This window comes from Pimephales promelas, chromosome 10 (genome assembly GCF_988280905.1).
Source record: "Pimephales promelas chromosome 10, fPimPro1.hap1.1, whole genome shotgun sequence".
In the NCBI taxonomy this organism is placed as follows: Eukaryota; Metazoa; Chordata; class Actinopteri; order Cypriniformes; family Leuciscidae; genus Pimephales; species Pimephales promelas.
The window spans coordinates 37,402,572-37,419,820 of record NC_142778.1 but is presented as its reverse complement, the minus strand read 5'-3'; the positions used below and the strand labels follow the sequence as shown (position 1 = coordinate 37,419,820).

At 39.6% G+C, this 17,249-nt stretch overlaps 1 protein-coding gene across 2 annotated transcripts in view; it reads right to left on the bottom strand.

Annotated features, from left to right (window-relative positions):
• fbn1 (fibrillin 1) overlaps positions 1-17,249 on the bottom strand; it is a 70,953-nt gene that overhangs the window by 43,171 nt on the left and 10,533 nt on the right. For both annotated transcript variants that reach the window (XM_089116572.1, XM_089116571.1), the window contains 18 exons: positions 15,365-15,490; positions 13,540-13,665; positions 11,872-12,024; positions 11,205-11,456; positions 9,602-9,748; positions 9,130-9,249; positions 8,932-9,057; positions 7,126-7,248; positions 6,215-6,337; positions 4,400-4,552; positions 4,039-4,092; positions 2,780-2,905; positions 2,576-2,701; positions 1,559-1,678; positions 1,098-1,235; positions 847-897; positions 627-752; positions 261-485 (listed from right to left, as the gene is read on the bottom strand). In XM_089116572.1, coding sequence (XP_088972698.1) covers positions 261-485; positions 627-752; positions 847-897; positions 1,098-1,235; positions 1,559-1,678; positions 2,576-2,701; positions 2,780-2,905; positions 4,039-4,092; positions 4,400-4,552; positions 6,215-6,337; positions 7,126-7,248; positions 8,932-9,057; positions 9,130-9,249; positions 9,602-9,748; positions 11,205-11,456; positions 11,872-12,024; positions 13,540-13,665; positions 15,365-15,490 — 2,415 coding nt within the window. The remainder of the gene's footprint in view (positions 1-260; positions 486-626; positions 753-846; positions 898-1,097; positions 1,236-1,558; positions 1,679-2,575; positions 2,702-2,779; positions 2,906-4,038; positions 4,093-4,399; positions 4,553-6,214; positions 6,338-7,125; positions 7,249-8,931; positions 9,058-9,129; positions 9,250-9,601; positions 9,749-11,204; positions 11,457-11,871; positions 12,025-13,539; positions 13,666-15,364; positions 15,491-17,249) is intronic.

Sequence of the window (17,249 nt, the reverse complement as noted above, 5' to 3'; positions counted from 1 at the left end):
GATGAAGTCTCACACACACACACACACACACACCTTTGAGGAAGGGTTTGCCGTTGATGAAGTCTCACACACACACACACACACACACACACACACACACACACACCTTTGAGGAAGGGTTTGCCGTTGATGAAGTCTCACACACACACACACACACACACACACACACACACACACCTTTAAGGAAGGGTTTCCCGTTGATGAAGTCTCACACACACACACACACACACACACACACACACACACACACACACACACACCTTTGAGGAAGGGTTTTCCGTTGATGAAGTCTCCGCGGTGGGAGAAGCCGGGTCGAGGGCAGAGCTGAGTGTATTCCTGCGTCCCCTTCTCGGGACACTCGTCACACTCCGGGCCCCAGGCCACGCCCACGGAGCAACAGCACGCGTCCACGCGGTGCCGGCCGGGAATCGCGGATCCACAGCGCTCGTCCACGTGTGTGAGGTAACACTGCTCCGTGCGCAGGTCTGCAAACACACACTTTCGTATATGTAAAATAACTTTGCTCTTCGTGAGTTCAGGTCTCGATTAACTCTCTCACACACACACACACACACACACAACTGATGAACCACTGGTTTCGAGCCAGTGAACAGCGATGTACGTACCAACACAGGTCCTTCCTGAGGCGTCCACAGTCATGCCCGCGGGACACTGGCACACAAACGACCCGTCCGTGTTCACACACTTCCCATTGAGGCACACGCCAGGAAACACCTCACACTCGTTCACATCTAAACACACACACACACACACACACATGAAGCAGGTGAAATGAGACGTCGGTGCCGAACTCATGGACACAGTGACATCAGTGTGAGATCTCACCCTCACAGACGGTTCCCTTCACCCGCGCGTAACCTTTAGAGCAGAACGCATCTGAAACACACACAACACACACCGTCACTACACACACACACGTGTCCGTCTCCTGCAGAAATCATCCCAATATGGAAACATTTCTGATTATAATCTTGAAAACCGCTTTATTAATCAAACAATCCTGAAAAAAACAAGTTCCCACAACTAATGTTTCCACCGTTTATAATAATAAGAACCGAGATATGATATTCGGTCACCTGGTTCACACTTGGCACACGGTGACCCCCAGGCCGACCCCAGCGTGGCACAGCAGTGAGACTTCAGCGTCGCTCCGTTAATGTTAATCTCACACTGTCCGTTAACCACCTTCAGCCAACACGTGCCCTTCGTGGTCTCTGAAACACACACACACACACACACACGAGCATCTCAAACACACATCTGACCAGACATGGAGTGCATGAGGACACTCACCCACACACTCACCAACACACACACACAAAAGCCTCTCACACACACGTCTGGCCGGACATGGAGTGCATGAGGACACACACACTCACCAACACACACACACAAAAGCCTCTCACACACACGTCTGGCCGGACATGGAGTGCATGAGGACACACACACTCACCAACACACACACACAAAAGCCTCTAACACACACGTCTGGCCGGACATGGAGTGCATGAGGACACACACACACACACACACTCACCAACACACAGCGTTCCTGAGCTGTCCAGCGAGCTTCCAGTTGAGCAGAGGCACACGAACGACCCGGGACTGTTCTTACACTCGCCGTTCACACAAGGGTTGGTCGAACACTCGTCGACGTCTGAAAACACACACACACACACACACACACACAACATGAGGAGTGTTAATTTAGGTTCAACCGGAGGGAATAATGTGGAATTCTTTCCAGAAAACTTGTTGCACAAGATAAATTCAAGCACTTCCGAGGGCCTGTATGTGTGTGTGTGTATCTGTGCGTGTTTATTTCAAAAACTAAATTTTTTTTCAGATTCACAAACTTTCAAGGATTTCAAGGACCCGTGGGCAGTGTTGGGTAAGTTACTCTAAAAAAGTAATTAATTACTAGTTACTAATTACCTCTTCAACAGTGTAATTAGATTACTGTACTAATTACTCTCTCTAAAAAGTATTTAATTACTTTCAAAATCCCGTATCAATCTCAACCAGCTGAATAATACAAGGATAGACATGAATCTGTTTTAATTCTTTCAAATTGCATGAATTATCCTTAAACTGACCAAGGTGGAGAAGGTTACATTATAAAAACATACTTTTTAGCATCAGACAATACATTTTGATATTAAACCCACTATTGTTTTATGTCTGATCTCATGATATTTCACAATTTTTTCATATATATTTTACAATAATTCATATGAATTTGTACGAGTGCGGTCGTAATATTTAGACACCTCATACGAATCTCTGTGAGATCGGATTGATCTATACACAGTATTTACCTCAATTACATCAGAAGTAGCTAATTAAATTACAGATAATCCCTTACTTTACATTTTCAAGGGAAAATTAATTAAATTACAGTAACTAATTACTTAGTAATTAGTACGCCCAACACTGCCCGTGGGAACCTATAATATATAAGTGGATGCAATAGTTGTATTATATGGAGATTTATTTTATCTCATCAGCTGCTGTGTGTGTGTGTGTGTGTGTGTGTGTGTGTGACGTGACCCACCTTCACACACCTCTGTCTCGGGATGGAAAGTGAAGCCGCTCGGGCAGTGACACGTGAAGCTGCCCGGTGTGTTCCTGCAGAGCCCGTTCTCACACAGGTGTCTGTTCATAATGCACTCGTCCACATCTGAAACACACACACACACACGCGGCGGTGACGCAGACGTCTCGCGTTTCCCACGCTAAAGCCTGCAGAGATACTGACCCACGCAGCTCTTCCCGCTGATGTCCACCTCAAAGCCCAGATTGCAGTTACACTTGTACGTTCGGAGCATGTTCTCACACACGCCGTTCTGACAGATGTCCGGATCCAGCGCACACTCGTTTATATCTGACAGAGAGAGAGACATGCACAATACATCTCGTTTCAAAGCAGCTTTAAAGAAAATGCATGTTTCTACATTATGATTTACAGTGCTCTGTTATCTGACTCTTTAATGAATGCCCATTTATTAGATCTACATTTCTAAGAACATCATGGATTCATTTTAGGCAGAAACAATGAGCTCATTAAAGTAATTATTTGTTGTGATCAACTTGTGATTTATGCAAGTAAACGTACGCATAACATACATGGGTAAGATTTACAAAGAAGATAACCACTTCATAACTGATTAATAACTATAGCTATGAATCATAAGTTATATAGAATTGCATTTTAAAATATATTATTAATCAACTGTTTAATAATTCATATTATTTATCTAAATGATTATCATTTATTTTGATTTTTTTTCTTTGTATTTTGGATACATTCATTTTTTTAGATTATGTATTTATACATTTATAATAAGTATTAATTCATACAATTGGATACAGTAAATATATTATATTATTTCAAATAATTATTAATGGTTTAATGATTCATATTAGTAATGTAAATTATAATTATTTATTTAGCCTTTTTACTTTACATTTTTAGGAGAAATATGGGCTATATATATATATATATATATATATATCAGTAATTTCACTTAAATAACAATTGATAGGTTATTATCATTGCCATTTAAGTGAAATTACTGAACTTAAATATACAAGTTTGATAAAAATCATCATTAAAGAAGAAAATTTCAAATGGCATTTAGAGGCTTTTGCATCTGAACTCTTCATATATATATATATATATATATATGATTCATGATTTTTTGATTATTATATTACTTATTTATTTTATAATTTGAATTATTTGTAATTCTACTAATGTAATTCTAACACACACACATATATATATATATATATATATATATATATATATATAATATATATGTATATATATAAACTGGATACATTAATTTTCTTATAATACATTATTATTTTTTATATTTATTTAACTGTTTAATAAGTCATATTAGTTATTTAAATCATTATTATTTATGTAAACCTTTTTCTTTTGATTTTGGGGTGAAATACGACCTGGACGTGTTATACACATGTACTGTGTGTGTGTGTGTGTGTGTGTACCTCTGCCATCAGTTGTAGTTCCTGGGCCGTGGCTGCACAGAGCCGAAAACTCCGCTGGAACATAAACACACAGTTTAACAATGTGCTTTCAGACGCCAGAGAACTCTACACGTCTGCAGGGAGTGTGTGTGTGTGTAAGGCTTGAGTCACACAAACACACTCGATAGGCTTCAATCTCAGACATGTGTTGAACCTCTAAAGGAACTGATGTCATCCATGATGTCATCGAATCCAGAGGCGAGGAGTGATGTGTCAGAGCTGCTGTTGAGGACTGAAACTAGTGCAGAGTCACGCTAGATCTGTGTGTGAGTGTGTGTGTGATGGGCAGGTTTAGGGGTCATGTTACTGTGTGTGTGTGTACCTGAGTTGAGTGGCGGGCACGGTTGGCACGGCTCTCCGAAGGCGTACTCCACGTTGGCGCAGCAACATTCAGATTTGGTCACAGCGCCGAAGAACGGTCGCACACACTGACCGCGTTTATAGCCTCCGTAACACGTGCTGCGCATGTGTGTGTCTGCAGGAGAACAAACCCTTGCTCACATCACATCATCAAGAGCTCCATCGAGACGGGACACATGCTCATCTCAACAACAACAACATGCCGTGACAAACAGAGATTCACTAAATGACTGCAGAACACAAAGAAGAAAAATAAGCAAAACTGTTAGAGAAGCCATCTAATGCTCTTCTAAAGTCTTGATGTGTTTCAGGCTCTCCTAGAACAGGTTTTCCTGCTTGAATGTTGATTATTCTCCTCATATTCTCCATTGCGGCTCCTCTCTTCCCAGTCTGTCAGGAACGCTCTGTTCACTTCCTGTCTCTATGAAGCCCCCCCTTCTGAAAAGCACACTGTGCTCTGATTGGTCGGCTGGGGCAGTGTGTTGTGATTGGTCGAGCGCTTCGAGTGTGTTTGGGAAATGTCCCGCCCCTTTCCATAACCACCAGTTTAACACACTACTAACTCAAATAGGCGCCGCCCCTTTATTCTGCATTTTAATTATTTAAATGAGGAATGCTGTTGTCGCTTCAAAAAGTCGTAATTGTGTGGAAAAAAAGTCGTAATTGTGTGGAAAAAAGTCGTAATTGTGTGGAAAAAAGGCAGAATTGTGTGGAAAAAAGTCCGAATTGAGAGGAAAAAAAGTCGTAATTGTGAGGAAAAAGGTCGTAATTGTGTGGAAAAAGTCAGAATTGTGAGGAAAAAAGTCGTAATTGTGAGGAAAAAAGTCGTAATTGTGTGGAAAAAAGGCAGAATTGTGTGGAAAAAAAGTCCGAATTGAGAGGAAAAAAAGTCGTAATTGTGAGGAAAAAGGTCGTAATTGTGTGGAAAAAGTCAGAATTGTGAGGAAAAAAGTCGTAATTGTGAGGAAAAAAGTCGTAATTGTGTGGAAAAAGTCAGAATTGAGAGGAAAAAAGTCGTAATTGTGAGGAAAAAAGGCAGAATTGTGTGGAAAAAAAGTCCGAATTGAGAGGAAAAAAAGTCGTAATTGTGAGGAAAAAAGTCGTAATTGTGTGGAAAAAGTCAGAATTGTGAGGAAAAAAGTCGTAATTGTGTGGAAAAAGTCAGAATAGTGAGGAAAAAAGTCGTAATTGTGAGGAAAAAAGTCGTAATTGTGTGGAAAAAGTCAGAATTGTGAGGAAAAAAGTCGTAATTGTGTGGAAAAAGTCAGAATTGTGAGGAAAAAAGTCGTAATTGTGTGGAAAAAGTCAGAATAGTGAGGAAAAAAGTCGTAATTGTGAGGAAAAAAGTCGTAATTGTGTGGAAAAAGTCAGAATTGTGAGGAAAAAAGTCGTAATTGTGAGGAAAAAAGGCAGAATTGTGTGGAAAAATTCAGAATTGAGTGGAAAAATAGTCAAAATTGAGAGGAAAAAAGTCGTAATTGTGAGGAAAAAAGTCGTAATTGTGTGGAAAAAGTCAGAATTGTAAGGAAAAAAGTCAAAATTGTGAGGAAAAAAAGTTGTAATTATAAGAAAAAAGTCAGAATTGTGAGGAAATGTCAGGAGGAACAACTCAACCAGGAGGGCCCTTTATTCCACTTAAATGAGGAATATTGTGACGTGTTCCTGGAAGAAACTCAAGACTACAATGATATAGAGAACTGGAGCTTGTTCAACATCACACACTGAAGAAGAGAAAAGGCATCACAGAATCTGAACACACACATGCAGTTACACTCACCTACACACACGCGGCCGTCCAGTCCCACGGCGAGTCCCGGCATACACTCGCACCGGAACGAGCCCTCCGTGTTCACGCAGCGACCGTTCATACACATGCCGGGAACCTCACACTCGTCCACATCTGACACGAACACACACACGACACACTGCATGAACAAAACATCCTCATCCTGCCCTCGAAGCCCTAAAATTATACTTCTTTTTTTTGTCCAGAAAGCTTATTTAATTTCATTTTGATAATATTTTTCTAGTTTTTAATGCATTTTTAATTTACCTTCAATACATCAATAAATAAAAAGTAATTTAAGCACATTCCTAACACAATTTCATGCATAACCCTTTAAATTCATCTCTAAATATCTAATAAAATTTTATAACCTTTATTTTTAACAGTGCGTGCTCAGTAATACACAATAAAAATGATCAACAAACACATTAAAGTGTCATATAAGAGGATATGCGGAGTCTGATCTCTGGATCTGAATCACCGTCTGCTAAACATCTGCTTTTGTGTGTCCATGAAGTCCAAACTTTGATTTCGGGGTAAACCACTTCTTTAATGTGACATCTATAATAATACCCATAATTCAACTCTCACTCTCAGAGCTCAAGCTGAGCATAATCAGTGTGATCAACAGTGTGTGTGTGTGTGTGTTTCCTGAGTGCTAGACCTGTTCCTCTTGAGACTATACAAATCATTAATGAGCAAATACATCATATGCATGACTTCAGAGTGTGTGTCTGTGTGAGTGTGTGTGTGTGTTCAGGGTTGTCTGCGCGAATGATGGCCAAATATGTGAAAAGCTCTTCAGATGACGATCTGATTCAGACCAAATAATGTCAGCCGGTTTGTTGACGATTTAGAGCTAGTTAGTAATAGTGTGTGTGTGCGTGTGTGTGTACACTTACCCACACAGAATCGGCCAGTGCCATCCAACAAGTATCCAGGTTTACAGATGCACTTGAAGCTGCCGTCCTCATTAATGCACATGCCGTTCAGACAGATGTTCCTAATCAAACACTCATCAGTGTCTAAAACACACACACACACACACAATACAACCAACACTTAAACAGGGTTCATAAAGGCACATCTTCATGAACATTTTTCTTTATTGACTTTATTTCTCACATTCTCTTCATCTTTGGTGGAATATAATATAAGAATACAAACTAAGAACAGAATGTCTATGTAATGTGATCATATGTTAATTCCTACTATACAAATTAAATAAATACAGCCTTTATCCAACGCTTTATAACATTTCCAAACCTTATTTTTCTAAAAACTAAATACAAGCGGTTAAAGGACCTTGTCATTTACATCAACTCTAGCTCCTCCCCTGAAAACAGACCACACCCACTCTGACTCTAATCTTTACAGTTAAACCCCTCCCCTCACAATAACCCCGCCCACTCAGACTCCACCCATAGAGAGCATAAGTCCCTCCCCTTTACCTTGTTTCGTAAAAATATTGTATGTTAGTCAATAGCGAGAGACAACTAATAATTTGATCTCGTTTGAATTGTGCCTGAATTACATGTGATGTTTGTCAATTTAAAAGACGCATTTTAAAGTCAAGAAAGATGTGAAACGGTTGCGGTATACGACTGTGAAAATGAAGCAAACCCAAAAGGCGCACATTTTCTCTCAATGAATGATGCTATCTTTACTGAAGCGAACGTCAGTCATTATTTCCATAGTCTTCCGTTATAATCGTAACGTTACGAGCGGATCTTGCTTCCCGGGAGATTTTCACATTTTGTTTTATGACAAACTGCAATTTACTTGACTTTCAGAATTATCTTTTAAATGGACAAACATCATATGTGTAATTCAGGAATAAAAAGATAAGTCGTCTACTACCATGCATATTTTTCCGAAATAAGCTCCCATGAGCCGGAAGCGGAGGGGAGGGGCTTAGGCTCTCTATATGAATGCCTGGGAGGGAGTGTGATTGACAGGCGATCTGACCAATCATAATCCGCCATTTTTGTCCCGCAAAGCCGTCAGGAGAGTTCGTAGACTAACGTTGGAGGATTTGAACTTGAGAAGCGGTGTGTCCTCGGCTAAAACAACATTCCTTCTGATGTTCATTCATGTTTATTTGATGCGATAAACGAACTAAAAGGAAGAGATGATCGGAGCAACTTTAACTTAGTGATCTGTCAGACACATTAAACAGCCACAAAACTGTATATGAAGAGTTCAGATGCAAAAGCCTCTAAATGCCATTTGAAATTTTCTTCTAAAATGACCATTTTTATCAAGCTTGTATATTTAAGTTCAGTAATTTCACTTAAATGACAATTAATTGTCATTTAAGTGAAATTCCTGAACTTAAATATACAAGCTTGATAAAAATCATAATTTTAGAAGAAAACTTTAAATGGCACTTCATTTATTGTTTAACTTATTGCTCAGTTTAGAGCTCATATTTACGTATGGGGATGTTGATAACTGACGTGTCTATTCCTTCCTTGCCTAATGGGGAAATACGATATTGAATTTCTTCTATTTTGTATTTTATATCTACTCTGTTGTTCGGACATGATCCTGAGGACCCCGCTGAAAACGAGATGATCTCATGGGGCTGATCCTCTAATAAATGTTCGTAAATAAATGACGATGCTAGGGCAAGTGTAGTTTCTGGCACTATGGGAGGAGCTGAGTGTGTGTGGAGACTGCAGTGCATCATGGGCCGGATGTCCCACCTTGGCAGTTCCTGCCGTCCGTCGAGATCTCGAAGCCGGCGTTACACACGCAGTGGAAGCTTCCCTCGGTGTTCACACAGCGGCCGTTGTTACAGATGCGCCCGTTGGCCACACACTCATCCAGATCTACGGAGAACACACAGACGTGAGTGTGTGTGCATGTGCGGGGTGAGAGAGTGTGTGAGTGTGTGTCGTTACCTCGACACTCGGTTCTAGTCGCAGTGCTCTGGAATCCAGTGGGACACTGGCAGTAGTAGGAACCGGGTGTGTTCACACACTCTCCGGTCGCACAGGGCCTTCGCTCACACTCGTTGTCATCTAAACACACACAAGTCAAGAGATGATTTTGTTCTCTTGAACACAATGGGAGAAAAATACATGTTTTATTTGCAAAAAAAGTTTTTTGTCATGAAAAATGCACAAAAATACTATTTTTATATGAAATATATATTTCCCAAAAACATTTTACTCTAAAACTGTGAGAAGACCAGATCCATAAGTCTCCACCAGTGTGTTAAACAAGCGCTCAGTGAGTGTGTGTTCGGCTGCAGTTCCACACGCTTCCACTAGAGGCACAAGCGTGACCGTTTTATGCAATATTCTAAGTTTGTGCAGAAGATAAATTCACACACTGATCTGTAGTGTAAACGAAGGCGAGTCGACTACTGACCGATGCATTCCCCGCGGCCGTCCAGCCTGAAGCCCATGTTGCACTCGCAGCGGTAGCTCCCCGGCGTCGGCACACAGCGCCCGTTGATGCACAGGTTACGGAAGGCCTCGCACATGTTCCTGATGCTGACGTTCTGAGGCAGGATGACTGACAGAGAGAGAGAGAGAGAGAGGCTCATCCTCAACACTGCGACACACACATGAGGAAGAGCTGCGAGACTTGATCTTAAAGGGTTAGTTCACCCCAAAATGAAAATTCTGTCAGTATTTACTCACCCTCATGTTGTTCCAACCCCGTAAGTCCTTCGTTCATCTTCGCAACACAAATTAAGATATTTAAGATATTAAGATCGCTCATGCATACTAGTCCATAGGCTTCTTGAGGGACTGGCTCTTGCTGTCCTCGAAAAGTCATTAAAGACATCGTTAAAATAGTCCAAGTGACTACAGCGGCTCAATCTTAACTTTATCAAACGACGAGAACACTTTTGTGCGCAAAAAAACAACAAAAATAACGACTTTATTTCAACTATTGGTTTATTTCTCCCTCTGCGCGAGTCAGGTTACTAGTTTAATAGCGTAAGCTTCTGTTATTGTACGTCACACGCATCACACACACATGACCAGCGTCGGCCAATAGTGAGCCTACGTGTGACGTAGCTTTACGCAATCACACTACGTTAACTGACTACAGGCCCATGGAGAAGGAAGTGAATAGTTGAAATAAAGTCGTTATTTTTGTTGTTTTTTTGCACACAAAAGTGTTCTCGTCGTTTGATAAAGTTAAGATTGAGCCGCTGTAGTCACTTGGACTATTTTAACGATGTCTTTAATGAATTTTCGAGGACAGCAAGAGTCATTCCCTCAAGACGCCTATGGACTCTATGCAGGAGCGATCTTAATATCTTAAATATCTTAATTTGTGTTGCGAAGATGAACGAAGGTCTTACGGGGTTGGAACAACATGAGGGTGAGTAAATACTGACAGAATTTTCATTTTTGGGTGAACTAACCCTTTAACTTGATCCGTCTTTCTATCCGTCGACCCAGGGTTCGTACAGAGACGGTAAAAAGGCTTTTCAAGCACTACTTTTTTTGTTTTTCAAGGAGTACAAGCAGAGATTCACTGGTTAAAACCTTCAGCTGTTGTATCCTGAATTCTCTTAAATGATATTTTAGTTAATCTGTGAACAATCTTGTTTTTTGTAAATAATAAAATTATTATTATTTTTTTTTAAACAAAACTGTGTCGTCACAGCAAATAGCTTTTGACTGTTGTCGTGGTAGGCTGTGAATATAGTTCAAAATTTCACTTGCATTTCAGCCGATGCCGATAGTTTGGTTTTTCTTATGGAAAAAAAAATCTCCCAAATAATGCAGCAAGTTTTCCCGCACCCTTTTGATTGACAGGATACATCGGTGCATCAACTGAAGTTTCTTGAGTTCGACACACTCAGCTGATCATCACGTCCTGAAACTGGATCATGTGATGTGGAAGAATTTACTAAAATATGTTTTTGATATAGACATTTCATATCCCAATCCGATTGTAACGCATCTACAAATCCAGTGTTTTTCTGCATGTTTGTGTTTGTGCGTCTCACCAGGCCTGACGGTGAACGAGGGAAGCTCAGGGAGTGTGGGCCGCACAGGTAAAGGGTCAAACGGGAACACGTCAGGTCGGTACGGGCCATTCGGGTCATAGGGACCGGGACCAGGACCGGGACGTGGACCAGGACCAGGATACGGACCAGGACCAGGATACGGACCAGGACCAGGACCAGGATACGGACCCAGATCTGGTCGGTCAGGATCAGGAATCGTGTGACCAATCAGACAGAGCCTCTGATACTCCTCTGGGAAGAGAGAGAGATTTGATCAGTTTCATATTCTTCAGTTTCATTAGTCAACTGTCTAGTATTGTTCATGTGTTTTTTGTGACATTTTTTCAATAATATGATTGTACTCTATTTTAGTTTGATCATATTTTGTATCTTTAGGGGTTTTTATGGTACTACATTATATTTATGCAGTAGTTTAGTAGTAGTAGTAGACCTGAAAATGTAATTTCCAACATAATCTGTCATAAATCTTGAATGCTTTGGATCACAGATTTCAGTTTGGTCTCTTTTAAAAAAATATATTTTTAGATATTTGTACTGGAAACAAGACGCAAATACTAATGCAGTGTAATAAAGCTGTGAGCGACAGCGTATCTTCCGAGACTAAAGGACCCTGACTGTCGTGTTAAAGCGTGTGTTGAGGCGTCACCTGTTCCGCGGATGGGACACATCTCCGGGACGGTGGAGCCGGACCAGCATCCTCGGTTCTCACAGCAGCACTGGCTCTTCGACATGCGCTGCGGCAGCAGGTTAGCACAGCGCCCGCTCACTATGTTAGCGTAGCAGAAACCTGTGCGGGAATCTGGAGCAGAACACACGTTCACACTGCGCGTCAATACAGAGTCACTCCACTTCTGTCAGAGGGCGTCACTTGGTTCTGTTACATTTCTAGAGCTAAAACATTCTGCGTTTGTAAATTACGTGGACACACACACTCACAGACACACAGACTAAACCAACCCATCACACAACTTTCAGTAATTTTACATTTAAAAAAAAACAAAACTCTTTCTGTATGATTTATAATGTGTGTGTGCATCCCCACCGGGATAGAAAACATGTACACACACACACTGTGTGACGGCGCAGTCACGTATAATGACGGAGCATCTCCAGCTGCAGGAGTGTGAGCGAGTGATGATGGAGGAGAAGAGAGAGAGAGAGAGGGATGTTTGGCTCAGGAGACGTTTGGAGTGGATCGAGTCATTGCACACATTCCTTCCACACAGGACCGCAGCCAACACACATCAGACCACTGACCCACTTACACACACACACACGAGACGTTCTCCATCACATACAACCATTTATTTTGACTTTTTCATGTAATAATTCATCAGTTTCTGTTTAATGTGCTTTACTGGCCTGAATAACTGAGCGCATGTTCTGCCACAGTTCGTTAAAGTCAGATTAAAGTCAAAACCCGGCTAACGGCATCAGGTTTGAAGACGAGCTAAAAGTGGATCATTCAGAAAAATAAAAAATGACGATAAATGATTTGAAAATAAAAGGGAATTTAAAATAGAACACTTTTAAAATGATAAAAATGTCAAATCAAAATTAAAAAAGATTGTAAAATATCAAAATAAAACACTATAAAATGAAAATAAATTATTTTGAAATAAAAAAACACTTACTAAAATCAAACTAAAATAAATACTTAGTAAAAATGTATTAAATCATAAAACGAACAAAATATTTTAAAATGAAAACAAATCAAAATAAAACTCTAAAAAAATTAATTCTGAAAATGTAAAATGAAAATAAATAGTTTAAAAAAAGAAAAAAGAAATCAATTAATAAAAATGTATTAAAACATAAATTAAAATAAATGGATGGTTTAAAAACAATCAATCAAAATAAAACACTTTATTAAATTAATTATTTAAATCATAAATATGTACATTTCAAATTAATGTTTTTAAAATAAAACCAACCAAAGTTAAATTCTAAAAATGTGAAATAAAATAAATTATCTTAAAATAAAACTAAAATTAAAACAATCAAAACAAAACAGTAAAAATTAAACTCTTAAAATATCAAATGAAAATAAATTATTTTAAAATAAAAACAATCAAAATTAAACAGTAAAAATTAAACTCTTAAAATATCAAATGAAAATAAATTATTTTAAAATAAATAAAAAAAATCTAAATAAAACAGTAAAAATTAAACTCCAAAAATGTAAAATGAAAATAAATAATTTTTAAATTAAATAAAATCAAAACAAAATACTCATTAAAAGATGAACTATTATATGTGTTTATCTGCATGTCATGTGACCGTTAAATGTCACCAGAGAGCGCGGCGGACTCACCGATGCAGCGCGAGCCGTCCAGCGCCGTGTCGAAGCCCGCGGGACACCTGCAGAAGTAGCTGCCGATGGTGTTGGAGCACTGACCTCCACTGCACAGGCCCGGTGTGTGTGAGCACTCGTCCACGTCTGAGACACACAACACATCACACACACGTTACGGCATGTGATGATCTTCTGGATAATGACTATAATACACTCCTACTAAACACTCTTGCTAAACACACTCCAGCTGTCTCATTTTCCAGCATTTTTTACAATCACTTTGTTACTATTTTCGTAACCTTGATGTCATGTTTGCACACAAAACTCACAACCAATGATCAAAATGCACATTTTTCAAAACTCTAACCATTTTCTCAATTGCTTAGATACAATACACATGATACAACTTAGATCATTTTCGCATTCAACATAAATCACCTGTTCAACATCACAGCACGACTATTTCAAAAGGCAATCACACATTTCATTTCACATGAGTGTCTATTCATTTCCTTACAGTGATCTACAACTGCTCACAATGATCAGGAACTATGAAAACAGACACATTTACAGTAAATCATGAAAGTTTCAAGATAACGAGATTCATTGTCACCAATTAGCGTGGAGAGTGAACCAATTCGACTACAATATCCAAGGATGTAGCCTAATATTTTATATTTTTTTGCTTTGATTCCAATAAACCTGTTGTGATTGTAGTGTTTTGCATCATTATATCACACACTTTGTTCAATGATTCCTCTATGTGTGTATTCTCTCTACGACTGCAGCGCTTTACAGAGATGTGTTTACTGTACATGATGTAGTCCATAATGAAACTTGTATCACCTATTTTGTTCTACAATATTTAATGATTGTACGAACAATGACAGTGAAACTATCGGTTGCTTGTGTGTAGGGTTGGGTATCGTTTGAATTTGAACGATTCTGATTCTGATTCCGATTCCTTGTTTCGATTCCGGTTCCTAACGATTCTGAATTCCGATTCTTTTAAGAGGCAGGGTCAAAAAAGTTTAGCTAACCTTGCTAACCAATGTCCTTTCTGAAGGAAATACTCCTGAAAAAATACTCCTTTTGTCACAAATTTAGCATTTTGCCGAGATTTCGTTATTTTTAGAAAAGTGAAGCCACACTTTGGATCTCCGACGTAAGCTACTCATGTTCGACTCGCGCGGTTATGCCGACGGTTCTTCGTTGGTGTTGTTCAGCGGTTTCTTCTTCCGCTCGGCGGACTGTGAATATCGAAACTAGGAATCAAAATTTTAACTTTTGAACGATTCCGGGAAAAACGAAAAGTTAGTCTCGGTTCCAATCGATACTTGATTCTCGATACCCAACCCTACTTGTGTGTGTGTGTGTGTGATCTATAGTTATGTTTCAATGGTATTTCACAATAAATTTGTTTTTTGAACCAGTGATTGTGCAACTGCAAGATTTCTTTAAAGATGTGAATGCACAAGCGATGTTTTGAACACTAGACAGCCTGTGTTACAAGCGATAACCGTTGTGAGTTTTGAGTCTAGAGTTTTGTAAAATGACATCAAGGTTCTGAAAATAGCAGCAAAGTGATTGTAAAAAACTGTAAATCAAGATGTATTTACTGGAGAAGCAGAATGACTGAAGAGGTCTCGTGAGTTTGTGTTTAAAACAAGAACTAATATCTGCCAGTGGAGTCAAAATATCATCTTAATTCAAAGTGAAAACAGGATTATTCCACTGACAGATATTCCTCCTCACCAATAAATGTCTCTTGATTTCAGAGTGCTTTGAAATGTAATGTTTAGTGTGTGTGTGTGTGTGTGTGTGTGAGTGAGTGTGTTCTCACCTTCACATTTCTGTGTGATCTCGTTGAACTTGTGTCCGGCGGGGCATTTGCACTCAAATGAGCCCACAGTATTCACACAGTTCCCCCCCTGACAGAGTCCAGGAATGGCCTGGCACTCGTCCACATCTGCAAACACACACACACACACACACACACACACACAGAGAGAGAGAGAGAGGAAATGCTTTAACAACACAACACAACACAACAGATGCACTCAAATCAGTGTGTGTAATTCAAAACAGAACAAGATCAGGAGGAAATATCTGCGCTCCAGCAGCATGAACACACACACTTCATGCGTGTTTGTGGATCACAGAAAAAAAGAGCAAAGAGTTACGACAAAACAAACCAGCCTTTCATTTCATTTCTGTGTGAATAATAAAACCTGAGTAAAATGAGTGTTATTGATCATGTGGCTTTTTATAAAGACAGTCAAGATGTTCTTCTTCCATTGTGTCACAGAAAAGATATAAACCATACTGTTAAAAAGGGGGGAAAGGGTATACGCACACACACGAGTTTGGGTTCGGTATGATTTTTTGTTGTTGTTTGTGAAAGACTGTTTTATGCTCTCCAAGGCTGCATTTATTTGATTAAAAATACAGTAAAAATTGTGTAATATTATTATAATGTAAATCATCTGTTCTCTATGTGAATATATAGTAAAGTGTAATTTATTCCTGTGATGTTCAGCATCATTACTCCACATGATCCTTCAGAAATCACTCTAATATGAGGATCAAGACACATTTATGATTATTATCAGTGTTGAAAACTGTTCATATGTTTGTATGATTCTTTGATGAATAGAAAGTTCAAAAGAACAGCATTTATTTAAAATAGAATATTTTGTAACATTGTAAATGTCAATTTAATGCAACTATAAAAACATTAATTCAGAAAACCCCAAACTTTTGAACAGTTGTGTATATTTTTATTTTAGATACAGCAGTATTGTATACTGATTGTTATATTGATTCATTGTTGTTACCTGTTTATTACTGTAAAGCAGCTTTTCAGGCTTGTGTAGGTTAATATCCACGGTGAGACACTGAACACACACCTGCATCACACACACACACACACACACACAGAAGAATGCAGGTCTGAGTCGCATGCGCAGACACACACTGACAGACAGACAGACAGACAGGAGCAAGGAAAAATACTAAGGGACACAATAAAAACCTGACTGATTTGAAGAGAAGTGTGTGTGTGAGAGAGAGAGAGAGAGAGAGAGAGAGAGAGAGAGAGAGAGAGAGAGAGAGAGAGAGAGAGAGAGACGAAAGCGAGACGTTCTCCCAGAGCGCCTCAGACATCCAGACGAAAAAAGAATTTACCCAGCTGGAGGAATAACAGTCACAGCCAAACCACACACACACACACACACACCGGAGCCGTTCTGTGACAATAGTGAAACCGGCACATCTTACCCCATGTCAGCTCTCACCTACACACACACACACACACACACACACTGGAGCCGTTCTGTGACAATAGTGAAGATCCTCTTCAAGTCCTACCGCACAGACCGGCACATCTTACCCCACAGACCGGCACATCTTACCCCACCTGCACCATTCCGTTGGTGTTGAATGATGTAGTTTTATTTTTGTACTTGCTCAGCTTCATACGTTTCTGTGAAAATCGTTCAGTGTATTTTACAGATATCCGGATGAACATACAGAGTGTTTTCAGAATCCAGACTGACGTTCTAGAGATGGAGACGTGGACCAGTGACCAGTACAGCGTCCCATCAGCCTTCAGCTCACAGACCAGCAGGTGCATCATCTGACTGCTTCCTGTACAGTAAGTGTGTGTGTGTGTGTGTGTGTGTGTTCTGATCTTGATCAGTGTGTGTGTTGTGGGATCGTCTGGTTCG